The 19420-nt window shown below is 42.3% G+C and overlaps 1 protein-coding gene across 4 annotated transcripts in view; it reads right to left on the reverse strand.

Moving 5' to 3' along the window:
• Positions 1 to 4476: 4476 nt before the first annotated feature.
• The window catches only part of SNX5 (sorting nexin 5), a 28645-nt gene continuing 13701 nt past the window's right edge, over positions 4477 to 19420 (reverse strand). For 3 of the 4 annotated variants that reach the window (XM_004754180.2, XM_004754179.2, XM_004754181.3), the window contains 11 exons: positions 18545 to 18655; positions 16690 to 16811; positions 15239 to 15362; positions 13617 to 13712; positions 12162 to 12267; positions 12001 to 12076; positions 10983 to 11022; positions 10805 to 10891; positions 9116 to 9275; positions 5842 to 5927; positions 4477 to 4677 (listed from right to left, as the gene is read on the reverse strand). In XM_004754180.2, coding sequence (XP_004754237.1) covers positions 4627 to 4677; positions 5842 to 5927; positions 9116 to 9275; positions 10805 to 10891; positions 10983 to 11022; positions 12001 to 12076; positions 12162 to 12267; positions 13617 to 13712; positions 15239 to 15362; positions 16690 to 16811; positions 18545 to 18655 — 1059 coding nt within the window. In that variant the 3' untranslated portion in view covers positions 4477 to 4626. Of the gene's footprint in view, positions 4678 to 5841; positions 5928 to 7210; positions 7350 to 9115; positions 9276 to 10804; positions 10892 to 10982; positions 11023 to 12000; positions 12077 to 12161; positions 12268 to 13616; positions 13713 to 15238; positions 15363 to 16689; positions 16812 to 18544; positions 18656 to 19420 lie in introns of those variants that run through there. The other variant, XR_006606300.1, reaches the window with a different exon arrangement.

The raw sequence follows: 19420 nt of genomic DNA on the forward strand, positions 1-19420 counted from the left end.
TGACTGTGTGTATCAGGCTGGAATCAGGGTCATCCCCAGCAGCAGTTTCTATTCGCTATTCTGGAATCTTGCCTTGTCTTGGGTTCATCACCAAGGGCATGAAAAGTTCCTTCTGTGGCTTTGCCATGTGGAGGGGACATGGCAAAGGAAGGACAAACAATCTCCGTTCCATCTGCAAACAACTCTACAGTGACAGGGGAGATCTGCAACGTGGCGGCTAGAAAAGTAAGACCAGTATCGGACGGTTCCTGAAACAGGAGCAGCCCACCAGCCACCACCCCGCCACGTAATCCCTGCAGCAAAGTTCAGGAGGAATCCCATGCCTGGAGGGCCCAGATCCCTCCCAGCTGATTGAGGCTAAAAAACCCTTCGGTGGCTGAGGGTACTCCCAGTGAATTAATGCAAGGGCTGGAAGGCAACCGTTAGAAAAATGGCTGTGGGCTGGGATGATGCATCTCCTTTTCCTGAATGTTTTGAGTATTACAGGTCCCACAGTTTAACAAGCTTTAAAGGAGTTTTCTAACTCATAAAAGATCGAGTCAGTGGGGGGATTTGGCTCAGTGGGTTAAGCCTCTGCCTTTGGCTCAGGTCATGATCTCAGGATCCTGGGATGGAGCCCTACATTGGGCTCTCTGCTCAGCAGGGAGCCTGCTTTCCCCCCTCTCTCTGCCTGCTCTCTGCGTACTTGGGATCTGCCAAATAAGTAAAATCTTAAAAAAAAAAACAAGTGAGTCGATTAATATTAAAACCCTCCTAGAATGACAACAGACTTGTTTTATGAAACCTTGCGGGAAGGGGGGGATGTTGGCTGACAGAGGGCTGGGGAGTGGGGGGATGGGCAGTGGAAGCACAAGATGCCAGAGATGTTCAGGAGACAGGGCCATAGAGACCCGTTCCAGAGAGATACCCAACAGCTAGGAACTTCCAAACTCCACCCCAACTCTGGCATCCCTAAAATTCCTGTCTGTAAACCACACTACACATATGGCTAGGTGGAAAAGAAAATCAGGCTATTTAATAACTTTTGAAAGTTTTTTTTAATCAATGTGTTAGTAACTTTTTTTTTTTTTTTTGACAGAGATCACAAGTAGGCAGAGAGGCAGGAGAAAGCAGGCTCCCTGCTGAGCAGAGAGCCCAATGCGGGGCTCGATCCCAGGACCCCGAGATCATGACCTGAGCCGAAGGCAGAGTCCTGGGATCAGCCCTGCATCAGGCTCTCTGCTCAGCAGGGAGCCTGCTTCCTCCTCTCTCTCTCTGCCTACTTGTGACCTCTGTCAAATAAATAAATAAAATCTTAAAAAAAAAAATATGAAGATTAAAGAAATAAGTAAATGCCCTTTAAATGGCAACAAAACCAACTTCTAATAGGGAACCTTTGCTCTGCCCATCCAGGCAAGGGGAGCCATGTGTCCAGGGGATGGGATGGGGAAGGGTTCTCCTGGCCATCCTTCCAGGCTTGTCACTTGGCCCAGCTCTGAACCAGTTCCCTTCCCATTACCTCACAGCTGTCTGACACCAGTCCCAGAGGGAGCAGCCTCAGCAACAGACACTGTGTTTTGGGTTAGCAGGGATCAGACGCCCACCTGAATCCTGGAGAGGACTGCTGGTCTGGAACACCCCACCCAGAACTTCAAATCTCAGGTCCCATAACATTTCTCTTCCTGCCTCAAAATGATCCTTTGAGGAGCATCTGGGTGGATCAGTTAAGCATCTGCTTTATGATCAGGTCAAGATCTCCCACCCTGGGACTGAGCCCCACACCCGGCACCCTGCTCAGCAGGGAGCCTGCCTCTCTCTCCCTGCTTCTTCAAAGGAGTGGCTCAGCCAGTTGAGTGCTAGCCTTTGGCTCAGGTCATGATCCCAGGGTCCTGGAATTGAGCCTCATGTTGGGCTCCCAGCTCAGAAGGAAGCCTGCTTCTTCCTCTCCCCTATAAGTATTTTTAAAAAACAAATTAAAAAAAAAAAAAAGGGCGCCTTGATAGCTCAGTGGGTTAAGCCGCTGCCTTCGGCTCAGGTCATGATCTCAGGGTCCTGGGATCCGAGTCCCACATCGGGCTCTCTGCTCAGCGGGGAGCCTGCTTCCCTCTCTCTGCCTGCCTCTCTGCTTGTGATCTCTGTCAAATAAATAAAATCTTAAAAAAAAAAAAAAAAATGAACCTTGGAGCAACTGCAGGACTACCAGGCTTCCCTGCTTGGTTGCACCCGGAGAGGGCCCACAAGGGGGCGTGTGGCTGCCCTGGGAGACTCTGCCGCCTATAGGCAGGCAGAAAGCTGATGCTGCAATGCACTCTCCTATCTGCAGGAAAAAGCTTCGAAGTAAAATCCACCCCTTAAAGGGCTGAGTCTAGCATGCTTTCAGTGAACCTCAAAAGGTGGGCAAGGCAAACGGTGACACCCCAAAAGATGAGGGCGGGCCAAGTGGGGAGGTAGCTGACCCATAGCTTGCTCTGGTTTTACATACCACGGTGGTCTTCCCTTGTCCGTCACCTGGCAACCATGGCTGTGCAAGCTACAATGCAACATCCCTAGGATCACCAGGGCTCGCTCACTTTACTGACACCCCTACAAATCATTCCAAAGTGACCCCAATTCAACCAAAGGCCTTAAAACACTTCAGAAAGTTCTAAGTCCACCTCCACACTCAGAAGGTTCCTTAGCAGCTAGTTTGCAGCTTGCCTTTCCCCGGCAGAGGTACACATATAGGTCACCTTTGCTCTGCTCCCCCACCCACACAGGTTCTGCAGCGTGTAGGACAGACATGCCAGCATCTAGCACAATGACTCACCTTCATGTTCCAGGACGTTGGCTACCTCTCTACGGTCCACCTGGTTCCTCGGGAATACTGAGTCTAAGATAGCCCAAAGACAGGCATGGCTCTGTTGATGGACACCGGTGGGAAAGGGCTGGAAACACTCCTCACCCACACAGATCCCCATGGTTTCCTGGAAATGACCAACAGGCCCAGTCATGACTAAAAGACAGTTAAGCCTTGAAGCATGCTGTGCCAGCAGCTGGAGTTCCTTAGACCAGTTGTGACCCAGGGATACTAAGTCACCTACCCCAACAACACTTAACATTTGTGCTATGAACAGTATAGTGTGGGGCTTGTCAGGTTAAGCAGAAGATAAATATGGTCAGAAACCAGACTGGAGTTAAAACTGCTTAAATTCATTTTGTGCACTATGCTTCCTAAATATCTGACATGGAGAAGCAAGCTTCTGTGTCTGACCCATTTATAAATTTAGGTGTGCAAGCTAGACTTCAGTCACGGTTTAATAGAAGAAAAACAGCTCCCAGTGATGTTCAGACATCAATATTCTGCAACCTTTGTACCAGTTACAGCTAATCGAAGAACAGGGTAGAGCACCTGGGTAGCTCAGTCGTTAAGTGTCTCCTTTGGCTCAGGTTGTGATCCCAGGGTTCTGATTTTGAGCCCCACATTGAGCTCCCTCAGTGGGAAGCCTACTTCTCCCACTCCTACTCCCTCTGCTTGTGCTCCCTCTTTCTGCCAAATAAATGAATTGAAAAATCTTTAAAAACAAAAAAACAAGAAACAAAAAAATCACCAACTTTATATATAGGGAAACTCCTAACAGGTACTACCTTAAATGCTGAGTTATCACCAACAACATGAGCTATGTGGCCTGAGAACACTGTATCACTTACGCTAAGCCTATAAGAAGTGCAAACCCAAATTGAACCCATGAGCAAGCCAGGCAAATCCAGATAGGGACCTTTAGTCATGATAGGGACCTTCTAAAACACTGGCCACCAGTAGCCTCAAGAACAGAGACTAGGACGGTGGGCAGAGACTAGGACGGTGGGCAGAGACCTTGAAGCCCTAGGGCACACTTGAGCTTTCTTTTCCACAAAAACACTCCGTATGGTAACATGATTTATTATTTTATTATACACTTTATAAAAAGTCCACACACACACACACACACACACACACCCCTCCCCCTATGGTCAGGAAGAGGGCTCACATCTTAACATAAGCAGGCCGTATTACTTCTTACACCCTAAGTTATTTCTTGCCCCTCAAATATACCCCAACTACAAAATATGGAGCTGCAAAGGGTATATAAAGACAAATGAAATTTTTTTGTTCTTGTTATAATAAAATCACTTAAGGTGACTAAAGAACCATGAGTGTAGGGGAGGGGGATCACAGTAAGGAATGGAATGTGTATACTACCTGCAACAAGCAGCTGACTTCTCTGTCATCAGTGGCACCTACTCTAAATTAACTGGTTTGTAGGGATATGGGCACATGAAACCATGAGAAAACATGCACCAGGCCATTGCTTATACTTGGTTCCAGAAGGCACGTTTCCTGCACTCTTTAATAACTAAAGGCAAATTACAGGAAGACCCAGTATGTAGATTCTGACCATTCTGAGGTATTAAATACATAAGGAAAAGATTAGTTATGTCCAAGTAGCATGCAATAGAAATATTTTTAAACCAACATGGTTAAGTGTTAAGATTTTTAGAAATCAAAATATTTATTCACATAATTTTAAATTGAAGTCAAAGGTACTAAATCTTCTGTGGTAATGATTTAAGTGCAAGTGATGCTGGCTTTCTTTCACATTCGCCTCCTTCATTCAGAGAAAAGGCAGATCAGTTGTTCTTGAACAAGTCAATGCAGCTCTGCAGGAGGGAGACATTGTTCTGGAAGACAAAAATCAAGGTAGACCAATGCATCTCTCTAGAGTCCAGACCTCCTACGTATCTGTAAGAATTTGACTCAAACCCACCAACTTAAAGCTTTTCATAAGAGATTTAAAGCCAACCAAACTGGGTTATCTTTTTCTTCATTAAATCACAACTGCACCTCATGCTACAACGTGCACCCCAATTTCATGTTGGTGAGTTCGTCACCCTCTGAGAGTCTGGGGCTGCCACCTGGAGAGGCTCACAGCTGCCACTCCAGGTCTGCTCTCAATTCAATCCTGCCAATTTCGCTGTGAACTAAACTAAACACTACAGAAGAGTTATTCTTGAAACTGAAGGCCTTGGAAAGACCAGATAAAAAGGTGTAAAAATTAATTATGAGTGAGATTATAAATTATGAATACTCATAAAGGTCTAGCACAAATTCCTTTACAAAGTTCTCACTTAAAAGAAATTGAGAAAACTCTGAACACCCTGAACACCATGGGTATGATTTACATATACAGGACACTCTAAAACCCCAATTTAAAAGGTCATACACAACAAGACTTGAACTTAATCAAAAAGTAAATAAACAGTGTGGTCAAAATAAAGAAACTCAAAATACACACGTATGTTCAAAGTCTTCCTGCTTAACCAATGCTGACTGGCCAGCGGCAGTTCCCTCCTACTGTGGCTCCCTGCTGATCCTGTAGCCCTGGGCCAGACAGCACTGCCGGACTCACATGCAGCTGCACCCAGGAGCTGCGTGAAAAGCCATGCCCAGAAACAGCCAACTGCTCCGGGTAACACTTTAAAGGCTCTTTAAGGAGATTCTAAAGCATACCCAACACTGAGAACCATTTTTCTCCACCTGTTCTGTACCAAATTAAGCTACAAACCTTAAATATACAAGGAAGTTCTTCCTTTCTAAACAAAAAAAAAAATTAAATATCCTGACACTAATATGCTCTTCTCAAAAACACTATTTCATCATATTTTACAGAATTTTGGTTTGCAGAAGAAAAAATAATCTAACAAGTAACTCCTGCCTATATCACAAGAGATTAATACCAGAAAGCAAACCTCATCTGTCAATGATACTGGGATGGTGAGCTGGGAAAATAACTGGGGCGGGGTCTGGCCTAAAAAGCTGGCTTAATTTAAAGGAAAAACACTTACCCTGGCATGCTTTATTTCCAGTTCAGACATTTCAATTAAATTCTTTCTAAATGCTGCCACTCTCTTTCGTTTGAAATTGACTAGTTCTAGAAAAGAAAAAAGTTACCAACAAAAGCTGAACAATTTTAATCTTTAATTTCCAAACATCATTCTTACATATAATCTCCAACACTTTGATACACACATTTTCTCCTATTTTTTATTATCTCTGCAAACTGGGACACGTACCTGACATTTTATGGACAATATAGTGATGTGCCTGCCTTTGTCTTTATGTATTCAAAGATTTTATTTATTTGAGTGAGAGAGAGAATATGAGCAGAGAGGGAGTGAGAGGGAGAAACAGACTCCTCTGCTGAGCAGGGAACCCAACTCGCCGCTGGATCCCAGGACCCTGGGATCATGACCTGAGCTGAAGGCAGATGCTTTACCAACTGAGCTACCCAGGCGCCTGCCTTTGTTTAAGATTTTATTTTATTTATTTATTTTTTAAATTTTTATTTATTATTTGACAGGCAGATCACAGAGAAGCAGGCAGAGAGAGAGGAGGAAGCAGGCTCCCTGATGAGCAGAGAGCCCAATGTGAGGATTGATCCCAGGACTCTGGGATTGTGACCCGAGCCGAAGGCAGAGGCTTTAACCCACTGAGCCACCCAAGCGCCCCTAAGATTTTATTTTTAAGTTATATCTACACCCAACGTGGGGCTCGAACTTATAACCCTGAGATCGAGTCGCATGCTCTTACCTACTGAGCCAGCCAGGAGCCCCTGTCACTGCCTTTAAAATGAGCACTGCACCCAATTACTGAACATCAAAATTTAGAGAATGCCACGGACTACTTGGGAGAATCTACGAAATGAGCAGTCTTGCCCTAAACCTCTAGCTACCAGTACTTATGGAAAGAAGGCTGGGGAGGTGGTGAGCCACACATACATAACCTGCACCTACACCCATTTCTTTAAATTATTTTTAAACTTTGAAACTACTGCTTACGCTCAGACAGCTTCTCTGTAGACAGAGCTATACAATGTGCCCTTTACATCTGTTGTTTCCTATCACCAAACACTATTCGGGATTAATGCCCCATTAGAAATTAGGGTAAGTCAATAAGTACTTTCTCCCCTGGATTCCTTCCATAAACCCAGTTCTGCCCATCACTCCTTTGGTCAAAATCCTCTCCAGCTTCAGCTGGGGGTCCAGTCCTCAGGAGCAAACTTACCCACCTGTACCAGGTCTAATGTAGCACTGGCCAAAACAAAGATCAAGCAGCCAACATTTAAAAGTAAAAACTTGCAAAACATATTATCATGATGGGTTAATTACCTTGGATATACTAAATAGGTCTTCGCAGAGGCCAAGATAAACTCACCTTTCCTCTAGGCCTGCACCCAGGACCAGGACTCAACGCTAACCTGTCTCATCTCCCGTTGATGCCTGTTCACACCACCTTCATTTGTACTATGCTCGTTCAACTGACTATCAGTTCAGTCATGAATTTCAGGAAGAACCTGGACCAGAGGCAGACAAGACCCATTCACTGCAGTATTCTACATAATACTGTACTTTTAAATACAGTATAACCAGACTTACATTTTGAATAAAGGGGATAAAATTTAATACAGGAACAAACCTTAGGCAAGGACAGGCCTAAACTGGCACCGCTATAAAGACTTGTGGTTTTTCTTTAATCTATTCTGAAGCTGTCAGAGCTAGTAAATTCTGGCCTATGTAATATCGTAAGATTTCAACCCAGTAGTTTTTTAAATTAGCTAATTAAACAAAGGGCAAGATTTATTTTACTATGCTAGTAAGGAGGTTCCTTTGAAAAATAATCCAAAAGCCATGTGCACATATCTGCATGCCCTTTTCAAGATTTTTGTACAGAGCAGCTCTGACTCTTACAGTTAAGAAATTACAGTACTGAAAACAATGAGCCAAGACAATGGAACTCTACTGCTCACTGCTGGTTATCAGGACATTATCAGATAATGTCCCGGGGGGGGGGGTAGAAATGTTCTCAGAAAACAAAGTCCTAAAATGAGACAGGGATTTTTCAAAGAAACCCAAGTTTGGGATGAATCAGGTACAGAGTATCACTACAATTACATTCACATCAGGAAAATAACATTCTTGGGTGCCTGGGTGGCTCAGTCAGTTAAGCATCTGCTTTCGGCTCAGGTCATGATCCCATGGTCCTCATCAGGCTTCCTACTACTCTGTGGGAAGCCTGCTTCTCCCTCTCCCTCAGCTGCTCTCCCTGCTTGTGCTCACTCATGTGCTCTGTCAAATAAATAACAACTTAAAAAAAAATGACTCTAATAATGACAAGGAAGGAATTGCGGAAAAGGGAAGGCTTGTGTTTAAAGGGTAATGATGCCAAGGGTGTAGGAAGAGAATGCTAGAACTGGGGAAAAGGAATCACTTTTCTGCAACCATCACAGTAAAGGCTGGCTCAGACAAGAATCAACACAGACTAAATTTAGGGAGAAAGTATGATGAAGAGCAGGCTATCTGCAAGGTCTTAAATTGTCTCCCCACACACTGCTGATTAGCAGCACAGGGAAAAAAATTAACTATACAGTGAAGAAATTGGGTAACACCTTGATTGGATAATCAAAATCAACACCACAAATGAGCAGAAAATGGAACATAAAGTGCCCTCAGATGCGACACCTGAAAGACACAGAACTCAGTATTCTGCTGGAAATGCACAAACAGAACCTATTCATGACAGAACAGATATTCCGAAAATGAGGAACACTATTCACTATTTAACAGAGCCTGTGGTCCCCAAAAAGGCAAATGTCCTTTTAAAAAAAAAGGCGGGGGCAGGGATCCCTTCCAAATTACAGGAGACATAAGAGCTATGGTAGCCTAATGGCAACCCTAGACAGGAATATGTTGTTGGGACAAACAACAAACTGAGACTAAGACAACAGGCTGGAGTGTATTTTATCTAAGTTAACCAAAGTCAGTAAGTATACTGTAGCGATATAAGAGAAATACACAACAAAAAGGTTTTTTTTTAGGGATGAAAGGACAACAGACAGAACTTAATCTCAAATGACTGAAAAGGGAAAACAAAAACAAAAAACAAAAAAACCCACCCCATGTGCATGTGCAAGTAAGGAAGCAGAAGAGGCAAACTGGACAACTAGGGGACTCCTGGAAAAGAATGCAGAGGTGTTCTCTGCATTATCTGTGCAACTTTTCTCTACAAGTTTGAAATTACTTCCAAATAAAAAGCAAGAAGTAAAAAGTAGGCATGTTCAACCTTCTTTTGCAGATTCAGAAAGCTGTTCAAATTTCTGGCAGCATTCCTGCTGGTGCGCCTCAGCCAATTTGACATCTTTGCTTTTCAACCGGGCCTTATCCAAGGCTTTGTTTGAGTTCTCATAGTCAGTGAGGGCTTTGGTGCGTCTGTATAAGAGATCCTGAGAAAAAAATTAACAGACAGGACATGGTAGTTAAACTTATCCTGAAAGATTGCTAGAGACCAAAATAGGAAAACTAAGTATCTAAACTACTCTAAAATTAAAAAATAAAAAAAAAGTGGGGGGGGGGGAGGCAGAGGCAATGCAAGGCCTAAAATGTCAAAAGACAACAATCTAGTCCACTTCTACCTCCCCCTTTCTATTGTGTGTTTTGTTTTTCATTTCAAGATTAGCCTGGGGGCAATAATCCTTGCAGCACTGTTGAGGGCTTTTTGAAATTCTTTGTATGGATTAAAAACACCCCCCCCCAACAAAACAAAAACCCCAACAGTGAAAACTAAAGGATCAAATCATTTCCATGATTCAATCATGGAAAGCAGTTTCAGAAAATTAACCACCTTCTACCAGAACAGAAAGCACTGTTGGGCGTGTCAAGTGATACGACTAAACAGTGAGGCAGCAGAAGAAAGTTGTTCTAACCTCACCCCACTACAAGGCCTGCCTCAAGTCCATCAGAGGCTCTCATCTGAAATAAAGACTATTTGCAATCTCCAGCCAAGTACAAGTTACTTCCTTATTTAAAACAGAACAGGTATGGGAGGTTCAACATACATGTGTTTTAAAAACCTGGGTTTATCATCATTTCAAGTCCATTAAAAAAGGAAATAAGAAATATAGTCTAATGTATATAAAAATATAAAACTAAGGAAATATGTCAAAAGACAAATTAACTACATATGAAACTATGAGTAAAATAATGAATTTCTACTTCCTAATGACACTCACGGCAGTGTTATGCCCAGTGAACGCATGTTTCATTCCCAAAGGTCATTTTGCTTACCACTTCGTCTTGTTTTTAGTAAGTAATTATTGGTTTATAGACTCAAAACTGCAATTCAATAAAAACTCACAAAATCCCCAAACCTTTTCTCCCTCAGAAACACTTGTGTTCAGTTTTACCACATCCAATAGCCTATAATCCCCCAAATTTCTATCTGTTCACTTGGCACCACCCCAACTGCTCCTGATACAAACTAAGGATACAATGCCACAAAAAGGTATGATACTGCAGAAAAATTTCAATCTAAAATGGAACCAGAAGCTATGAAATGGAGAATCTCACATGTGCCCTCAAAAGAACTAAGAGACTGATTTCAAATGCCCAATTTACAGAAGACCACAAGATACTTGTCTCCTGAGTTATCAACTCACTTCTTGGCAGAAATATCCTCCAGCCAAATGAACTTACTGTTTGGATGTCCCTCTCTTCACACTCCTACTAAACACAAGCCCAGCCCAAACCCTTAATGCACTTGCCTGTAGCTTGCTACAGCATCTGTTTCCTGAACTGCAATTCCCAAATCAGCTCGATTTCTGGCCAAACTATCTCAGTTTACTGAATTTATTATTTACACAAACAATCCTGACAAATACCCATCTCTTTTCATTTTCAACAACGAAATACATCTCTAACATGAAACCTCTTCTGGGTAATGCAACGTGGTCTTGTATTATAACTGTTGCCTTACCTTAGCAGCCTCTATGTTGAGCATGTAGTATCGGAGAAGCTCTGTCAGCTTTAAGTCTTCATCGGAGGAGACTCGACTTTCTACTTTCTAATAAAAAAAAGTAAAGGTCACCATCATCTAAGCAGAAATCTACAGATGATTAAATCTGTATTATGAAGACCAACATAGAAATCCTTACCCTAAGTTTTTCAAATAGCTCAGCAACCTTCAATAGGTACCTGAAAAAATATACATGATTTTGGCTTACGGTCTTAAATCATGTATGAAATAGGACCTTATCAGTTAAGACATGAATGAGTAAATGCAGGAATCTGAGCCACTGGTGCTTTAGAATTAATTTATCAAAGCAGTACTTTCATCACCAACTGGCTCAATCTAGCAGAGAAGATGGGTTACAGAACTAAACACATATACAGTGCCACACTTGTGGCTATCAACCTCTCAGTGCCCCTAGGCCACCCTGCCATGCAGAAACTGTATTCCAAGATAGTCTTTAATCAATGTCAAAGCTGAGTTAACCAAGGGCAGGTTCTAATGAGCTGCCACCATGGGTATCCCAAAGACAGAAATACGTTATTTAAATAAATAAATAAAAATTTTTAAAAAGCCATGGTTTCATGTGACAGTAGCCAGACTTCCACCTTCAAATCAGAAATACCACCACCTGCTATACCAAGCAAGCCCTAGGTGTTAAGTAGAATGCAGCCTCACACCAGAAAGGCCCAGGATGAAGAAACTGAAAAATTCATATAAAAAAGCTCAAAACCAGACTGGGGTCACTGTACTCGCCTTAAGACCACCTTAACCAAAACCAATCTCTTAAGACTTATAAGGGCCCTGGACTTAAGTCCGTCTAGGTGAAACACCATTTGCCAGAGAATATATAAGGCAAACTTCATTCAGACACAAATCCAGAATTAAATCAATATAAAAAGGAGACAGTTTGACAAAAAATAAAATCTTTGACAAGAGCTACCACATTTGGTATAGAAGTGCCCGCTGAGTACACTACAAATATCTTAAATGTGTCTATGTTCACAGGGTGTGTCAAGATTTGAGTCCTAAAGACCATACTATCCTCTATCTTGATGAGCTGGTACTCAAAAGCAGAAGTGAAACCATACAGTCATTCTTCATTATACCACTCACGAGTTGTCAACTGGGAGTAGGTAAAATGCTTTTCCAACAAAACTTACTTTTTGATGACCGTGGGCTCTTCTAAAGCCAAGCTATGCAGGCAGGCTGCAGTGTGGATATAGTCATCTGCAACATCTGCAAAAACAAGGACAGCCCTTTTTATATGAACAGAGCTAGTATATCAGCAAAGCTAAGCATCTAGTGGGTAAATGGTATTTACTTTTATGAGATCGGGTCATTTTGTCAGCTTTTGCACACGAATCCTTGATCCTATTATAATAGTTAATGAGGAAATTCTTCTCTTGCTCAAAGAAGTCATCTACCTCCTAAAGGGGAAAAAAGAAATTTAAGAAGCAAAACTCTGAATAATATGAATGTATTTTTCATAAGAAACATTAAGGAAATAAGCTCAAGCGTAAGAACTTTAACCTCTATGGACCAGAAAAACCCAAACTAACAAGACAGCATTTCATACCCAAGATTAGCAAAACTCAAGTGCTAGCAGGAAATGTCAACAGAAAAAACCATTTTCAATAGCCATTCAACAACACCCAGGAAAAATGTGGTATCCTTTCTAACATCCAACAATCCTGCAAGAGAAGTGGTTCTGCCTGGCAGGTTGCAACCTAGCAGTAGATACCTACATATTTGTATGGGCGGGGGAAGCGAGGGGGTGTATATTTGGTGGGCACCTATCAGGGATGCCAAACATTCCATGTTATATGAGGACAGGACAGCCCCATTCACCTTAAAATGCACCAAGGAGAATTTCCTAGAGCTTCCAAATTCCTGACAATGCCCTCTACTCAGCACCTATACCCTGGGCTTGTTGCTCATGCCCTCAACAGGTGGCAATGTTAGACACAAGCTGGTAACTCAGTTAAAAAGTAGAAGGGGCTGAGAAGAGCTAAATATCAATTTAGTCTTTTAAGACAGTTTTGTCCAACAGAAATATGTGAATGACATACACTATTTAAAAATTTTCTAGTAGCCACATTATAAAATAAAACAAAAAAACAGGTGAAACTACTTTTAATATTTTACAGTCTTGGGCGCCTGGGTGGCTCAGGTCATGATCCCGGACTTCCAGGATCGAGTCCCGCATCGGGCTCCCAGCTCCTTGGGGAGTCTGCTTCTCCCTCTGACCTTCTCTCTCATGCTCTTTCTCACTCATTCTCCCTCAAATAAATAAATAAAATCTTAAAAAAAAAAAAAATTTACAGTCTTTTACAGTCTTTTCTTCACATCACACAAATAAAATTAAAAATTTGGTGAGGCTGGGACTACCGAAGTGGACAGTGTAGTTCTGCAGAATGTCATGAAATACTATAATCTTGTTGCTTATTTTCTTTTTAAAAAATAGTAACTGGGGTTCCTGGGTGGCTCAGTGGGTTAAGCCTCTGCCTTCGGCTCAGGTCATGGTCCCAGGGTCCTGGGATCAAGTCCCACATCGGGCTCCCTGCTCAGCAGGGAGCCTGTTTCTCTGTCTCTCTCTGACTGCCTCTCTGCCTACTTGTGATCTCTGTCTGTCAAATAAATAAAATCTTTACCCAAGATTTTTAAATTACTTACATTTCTGTGAAGTTAATACATTTGTTTCACAAATATCTCTTGTGAAGAAATAAAAAGTCAGCTATTCACAAGAGTTTTCTGCAACAGCTAAAAAAGCCCTTACCTTAACTCCAGAAAAAAGGACCTCATCAGCACTTTTCACCACACTTTTGAAAAAGCCACCAAACACCTCTTTGGTATTTTTCCGCCGAACACTTAGCTGGGGGGAAAAAAAAATAAAGAAAAAAAAAAAGAAAAAGAAGAAAATTATGTAATAGTTTATGGTATACATGTTTTTCTAAGTGCTTTTGACTTTAAATATCTTCCAAGTGATACTGTGTCCTAGTACAGGAACACACATACAATATCTTTCATTCCATCTTAGCCACCAGGTCTAAATAGGAATAAATAGCAAAATTTAAACACTGGTCATAGTTCTAAAAAATGTATAACCCAAGATATTCTGGAAAAATACATGGCACTAAGTCTCAATGGCTTTTATTTTATGTTGTATTTATTTATTTATTAAGAAGGTTTTACACCCAACATGGGGTCTGAACTCATGCACCCAAGATCAAGAGTTGCATGCTCTTCCAACGAACCCAGCCAGGCATGAGATAGTGGCCTTTAGAAATCTTTCCTTGAATTATTGTAATGTCCTATGCTGCTGACTGAACTTTACTGGTTTGAAGATGCTGAAGAAATTTTAAGTAAGGGCCTACCTCACACATATCAAGAAGTAATTAAAAAAAAAAAAATTAAAGGAGGGAGAAAACAAAAAAGGTCAATGGGAGCTCCTGGATGGCAGAGATGGTGAAGTGTCTGCCTTCAGCTCAGGTCATCATCTCCAGGTCCTGGGATGAAGCCCCAGGTCCAACTCCCAGCTCAGCAGGGAGTCTGCTTCTCCCCCTCCTTCTCCCCCAGCTTGTGTGTACACACACCCACTCTCAAATAAAAATCTTTCAAAAAGGGGGGAGGGGTGCAAAACATATAATTCCTTCCAACAAACAGGTAACCAAAAGCAAACGTGAACTGAAAATTCCTCTCAATCCCCAAATTGGGGAGCCTGTGTGGCTCAGTAAGTTGGGTGTCTGACTTCCCACATCAGGCTCCCTGCACAGTGAGCAGTCTGTGGGAAGTCTCCTTCATTAAAAAGGGGTAAAAGTAATCTTCAAGCACCATTTTATAAAAGTATCTTGAAATGGGGAGGTGGAGAGAGTATCTAAAAAAGGATTTCACTGTGCCATTAAAAAACTCAGTACTTTATTAAAAAACAAAACAAAACAACAACAACAAAAAAACTCAGTACTTTAAAGTCAATTTTCCAGAAAATTTATCAGGACATCAAGTATATTTCTATTAATTTTTATTTTTTTAAAGCAATCTCTATACCCACTGTGGGGCTCAAACTCATCACCCCAAGGATCAAGAGGTGCATGCTCTTCTGATAGGCAGCATGGTGCCCCTCAAACATTTAAAAAAAAAAAAAATCAGGTGGGGGTGCTGGGTGGCTCAGTCACTTAAGCATCCACATCCAGCTCTTGATTTCAGCTCAGGTCATGATCTCAGGGCTACGGAACAAGCTCCACATCGGGGTTCTATGCTGGGTATAAAGCCTATTCTGGATTCTCTCACTCTCCCTCTTCTTCCTTTCCTAAGGGGGTAGGGGAGAGAAGAGAGAATAGAAAAAAAAAATTGTCATGTGCATTTTCACTGGATCATGGAAATGGAACAAAAATGCCTTACATCCTGATCATATTCCAGGAACACATGGAAGTTGCGATCCTTACTGAGAACAGGGTGAGAAGAAAGCCGCTGTAGAAAAACCTCATGAGAGGATACAGTCTTCTTAAAGACCGCGAGATACTCACTGGAAGAGAAACACACAAGGCATTAGGCTGGGACCACTTGACTAAATAACCAGTATTGGTCCCAGTTATCACCACTGTTCTGCTCATACCACTTAAGGAAAACACTCAAACTAGACCAAAACATTCTGGTACAACCTTTTATGTAGTTAATAATTAGGCATTTGCCATTTGGGAACCTGTGGGGAAATAAAAAAGGAAGGAGAAAGTAATACTACAACAGGAGCTGAGAGAGCAAGCCTACAAAGCCCCAATCTACATGCAATGACTGCTAGTATTTAGCAGCCACCGAACACTAGCTTTGGTCAAACAATCAAAATGCCTTAGTCCTGCAGCCACATAGAGAGCACTCAAGTCTAATAAGGCTTGAAATTATCACACGTTATAAAGTTATCTCAACCTAGGCATTACAGATCACTCTAAACTTCTTAGTGGTAGGACTTTAGTCTTTTGTGCTCAGTACCTTATCCTCAGAACAGGCCATGACAGGTACTCCAGCATGTGTGGAAGGACTTAGTACCTGGAGCCATGTGATCACCAGCCCCAGAGAATATGGACACTGGGCAGAGCATGGAGGACAACTGCTGAAATGGGAGCCACACTGGTAGTGTGAGCGGGGAGAGAGGGTCAAGAGAAAGAAGTGCAAGGATAATTTCATGATTAACTTTAATATAAATCCCCAACTGTGATACATTTTTGTTTGAAATACTTATAAGCAAGTTAAAAGATGCTTTCTGTGAACTAGGACTTCTTTCAAACCATCCATGTGATTGTTATTCAGAGTGCTTCTCGTAACCACATCATTGCAATCTAGTTTCAGCTATACCCTAGTCACCGAACTTCAGGAAATGAAACTTAGTTCATTATCAGCAGCCTGAGGAGTTCTTTATCTATACAGACAAAGGCTTTCTTCTTCACCTTGCCAGACCAGCATTCCAAAACAAGCAGTCCACCTGGGGGAAAACAATCACTCTATCCAGTGTCCATAGGGAATCAACTGCAAAATGCAGTTCTACAAGACCACGCATTAGAGAATTAATTAACTCCATACTTAAAGAGAACTGCCAGCTTCTTCTGATTTCTATATACATCATCACTTTGGTCCTTTTCAAAAGAACAGAGTCCTGGGGGTGCCTGGGTGGCTCAGTGGGTTAAGCCTCTGCCTTCAGCTCAGGTCATGATCCCAGGGTCCTGGGATCAAGCCCCACATCAGGTTCTCTGCTCAGCACGGAGACTGCTTCCCCGCCTCTGCCTACTTGTGATCTCTGTCAAATAAATAAATAAAATACAAAATAAAAGAACAGAGTCCTATCAAAAAACCCCACTTACGCTTCCAGCTCTTGCTTCATCTTAGCAAATTCTTCTTTGGTCATAGACCCTTCACCCTCTCCCAATTTCTGCATTTTTTCTCGAGGGCCATCAAAGTCAGGCTTCGTAGGAGCAGGTGGAATCTGTAGGAAAAGCAGGTTAAACTCAAGAGCAGTCTTATCCCGGCAGTGGCAGTGATATTCTACTCAGTGCCTACGCACAAGGAGGCAGCCAGCCCAGTGGGGCTAACAGGTCAGCCTGTTCTTCTCTTAACCTTATTATTCCTCTTGGCCATATAAAAGAAGTCTCCTCCCCACAACTGGACACTCAGACTGTCATTTTTTCAGGTTACCCAGTATGGATGATTTATAGGGGATAATAGTGTTTAGCCTGCTTCAATGTCCGTTTAAAGTGTATATATTACAACCAGTGCTAAAATGAAGTCAATGAAGCACCATCAAGATTAGACTCTAGGGGCGCCTGGGTGGCTCAGTGGGTTAAAGCCTCTGCCTTTGGTTCAGTTCATGATCCCAGGGTCCTGGGATTGAGCCCCACATCCGGGAGCCTGCATACTCCCCCCACCCCAACCACCTGCCTCTCCACCTACTTGGGATCTCTGTCAAATAAATAAATAAAATCTTAAAAAAAAAAATCTTTAAAAATAAAATTAGGCTCTAACATTAAAGGCAATTTTTTAATTCCAGTGGATAATAAAAAGATTCCAATTTTAGGTGAACAGAATATTCTCAGGCACAAGCTTCAATACTACTTTTATTAGCACAAAGACAACTGCTTCTCCTACTTCTTGAGTGGACCACAACACTTTTGAGAAATCTACTATACACCATCATCACATCACTACTGAGGTTTACCTAGAAATCAATTCTACTTGATGCCCAAAAGTACTAGAGAAAATACCAAACCCAAAAGGTAGAGAAGATTCAAGCCATGAACTAATTAGCCTATTATACAGGTCTTAATGATGAAGTTCTAGAACCTAGGTGAGGTTCGGTGGGCTGGGGTCCGGAGCCGATGACCGAGATAGAATTCTTGAGACATCTTTGGTGCAAAATGGTGGTTTATTAAAGCACGGGGACAGGACCCGTGGGCAGGAAGAGCTGCTGCCCCGGGTTGTGAGGGTCGGCATGTTATATACCTTGCGGTTGGGGGAAGGTGAGGGGAAGGGAAGGGAGGTTTCAACAGAGTTTTCACATATTAAGGAGGGCCTACAAGGTGCCGGGGGGGGAGGCATTGCCCTTGTGGCTTGATCAATGTTGTATTTAGGTCAGGCATTAACATCAAGATAATTGGGAGATTCTTGGTGGGGTATTATGATCCTGCTATCATTTACATTCCCTTCTACCTCAGCCTCCTCCAGTTTATGGTGGGAGGGAGACATTAGGGCTTCAGGAACTGAGAGTTATTTGCCTCTGGAAATTTGTGCTATTGATAAGGTAACCTCCCTGTTTAGGTCTCTAGGACATCTGCAGAGCAAGGGAGATTCCTGTTCTGCAGGACTGCGATCCCTGCAAGTTAACTATTTATCGTTTTATGGCAGTCATGGGTGCCTGAGGAATGCTACACATATCTCCTCTCCGGATGAAGAGGGGGTGCAAGGCGCCAGCTTTTGCTTTGTCCTCAGCCAGCCTCCTGCTCCCTCATCATTAAGACTGTATGCTTCACCTCATAGCTATAACACAACTCTTCTGTAGTTTAGCCATTACCAATAGCACGTGCTCTACTTGATAGATGAAATCAGACAGTTTTCACAACCCATTATAAAAAAAATGGGTAAAAGTCTCTTTAAACAAAACAAATACGAGAAGGTAGAAGAAACTGGCTTCAGAAATTATCTGCTTTTCCAAAATGCACTTACGATAAGCCCAGCATAGTCTGCAGTTTCAATAAGAGTGTCATGTAACCACACAAAGTCTTCATGTTGCCTTGTAACAGAGAACTCCGGATTCTGAAACGTGGACAGCGTGGTCTGTGAAAAACAGTAAGAAATTAACTGTAACCACCACTTTTTGATAGAGTGTTTCGGGTTTCCTGGGCTGGTGCTATGGGAAAATTCTGCATGACAAAACATCTCAGTGAGACCCAGTCAAGAACAAAAGCAGAAACACTGAGAACAAAAGCAGCAACATGTGATCTCCTTACTATAATAAAAGTCACCCCTGAAGGGGCGCCTGGGGGGGTTCAGTGGGTTAAAGACTGTGTCTTCAGCTCAGGTCATGATCCCAGGGTCCTGGGATCACCCCATCTCTCTGCTCAGCGGGAAGCCTACATCCCCCCCCTGCCCACCCCCACCCGCCTCTCTGCCTACTTGCGATCTGTCAAATAAATAAAATCTTAAAAAAAAAAAAAAAAAAGTCACCCCTAAAGATTCAACATGTTCTTTAAGGAATTCTTTTCACAAAACTACCTCTCAGGTCAAGTCAGGCAGATATAATCATATAGTTGTCACACTGCCTCCTGAGTGAGGTATGCTAATCAAGCCACCAAGGTATTAAGAGAAATCAACAGGGGGAAGGACCATAAGCATAGCATGTCTCTATGCTAGAGATGTGCTATAACCCAAAAGCTCTATCATCTTCAGTCTTGATTTCATAGTGCCCAACGATGGCACTGCTTTGCACTATACAGCTATTTTGCCCCAATTTAAGTTTAGAAATTAATCAATTTCAATAATAGTTGAGTCACTGGTTTTCTCAACAGCTCTTCAAAATGTTAATAAAAGTTTTGTCGCATG

Source organism: Mustela putorius, unplaced genomic scaffold (genome assembly GCF_011764305.1).
Source record: "Mustela putorius furo isolate JIRA1106 unplaced genomic scaffold, ASM1176430v1.1 tig00000253_pilon_pilon_pilon, whole genome shotgun sequence".
NCBI lineage: Eukaryota > Metazoa > Chordata > Mammalia > Carnivora > Mustelidae > Mustela > Mustela putorius.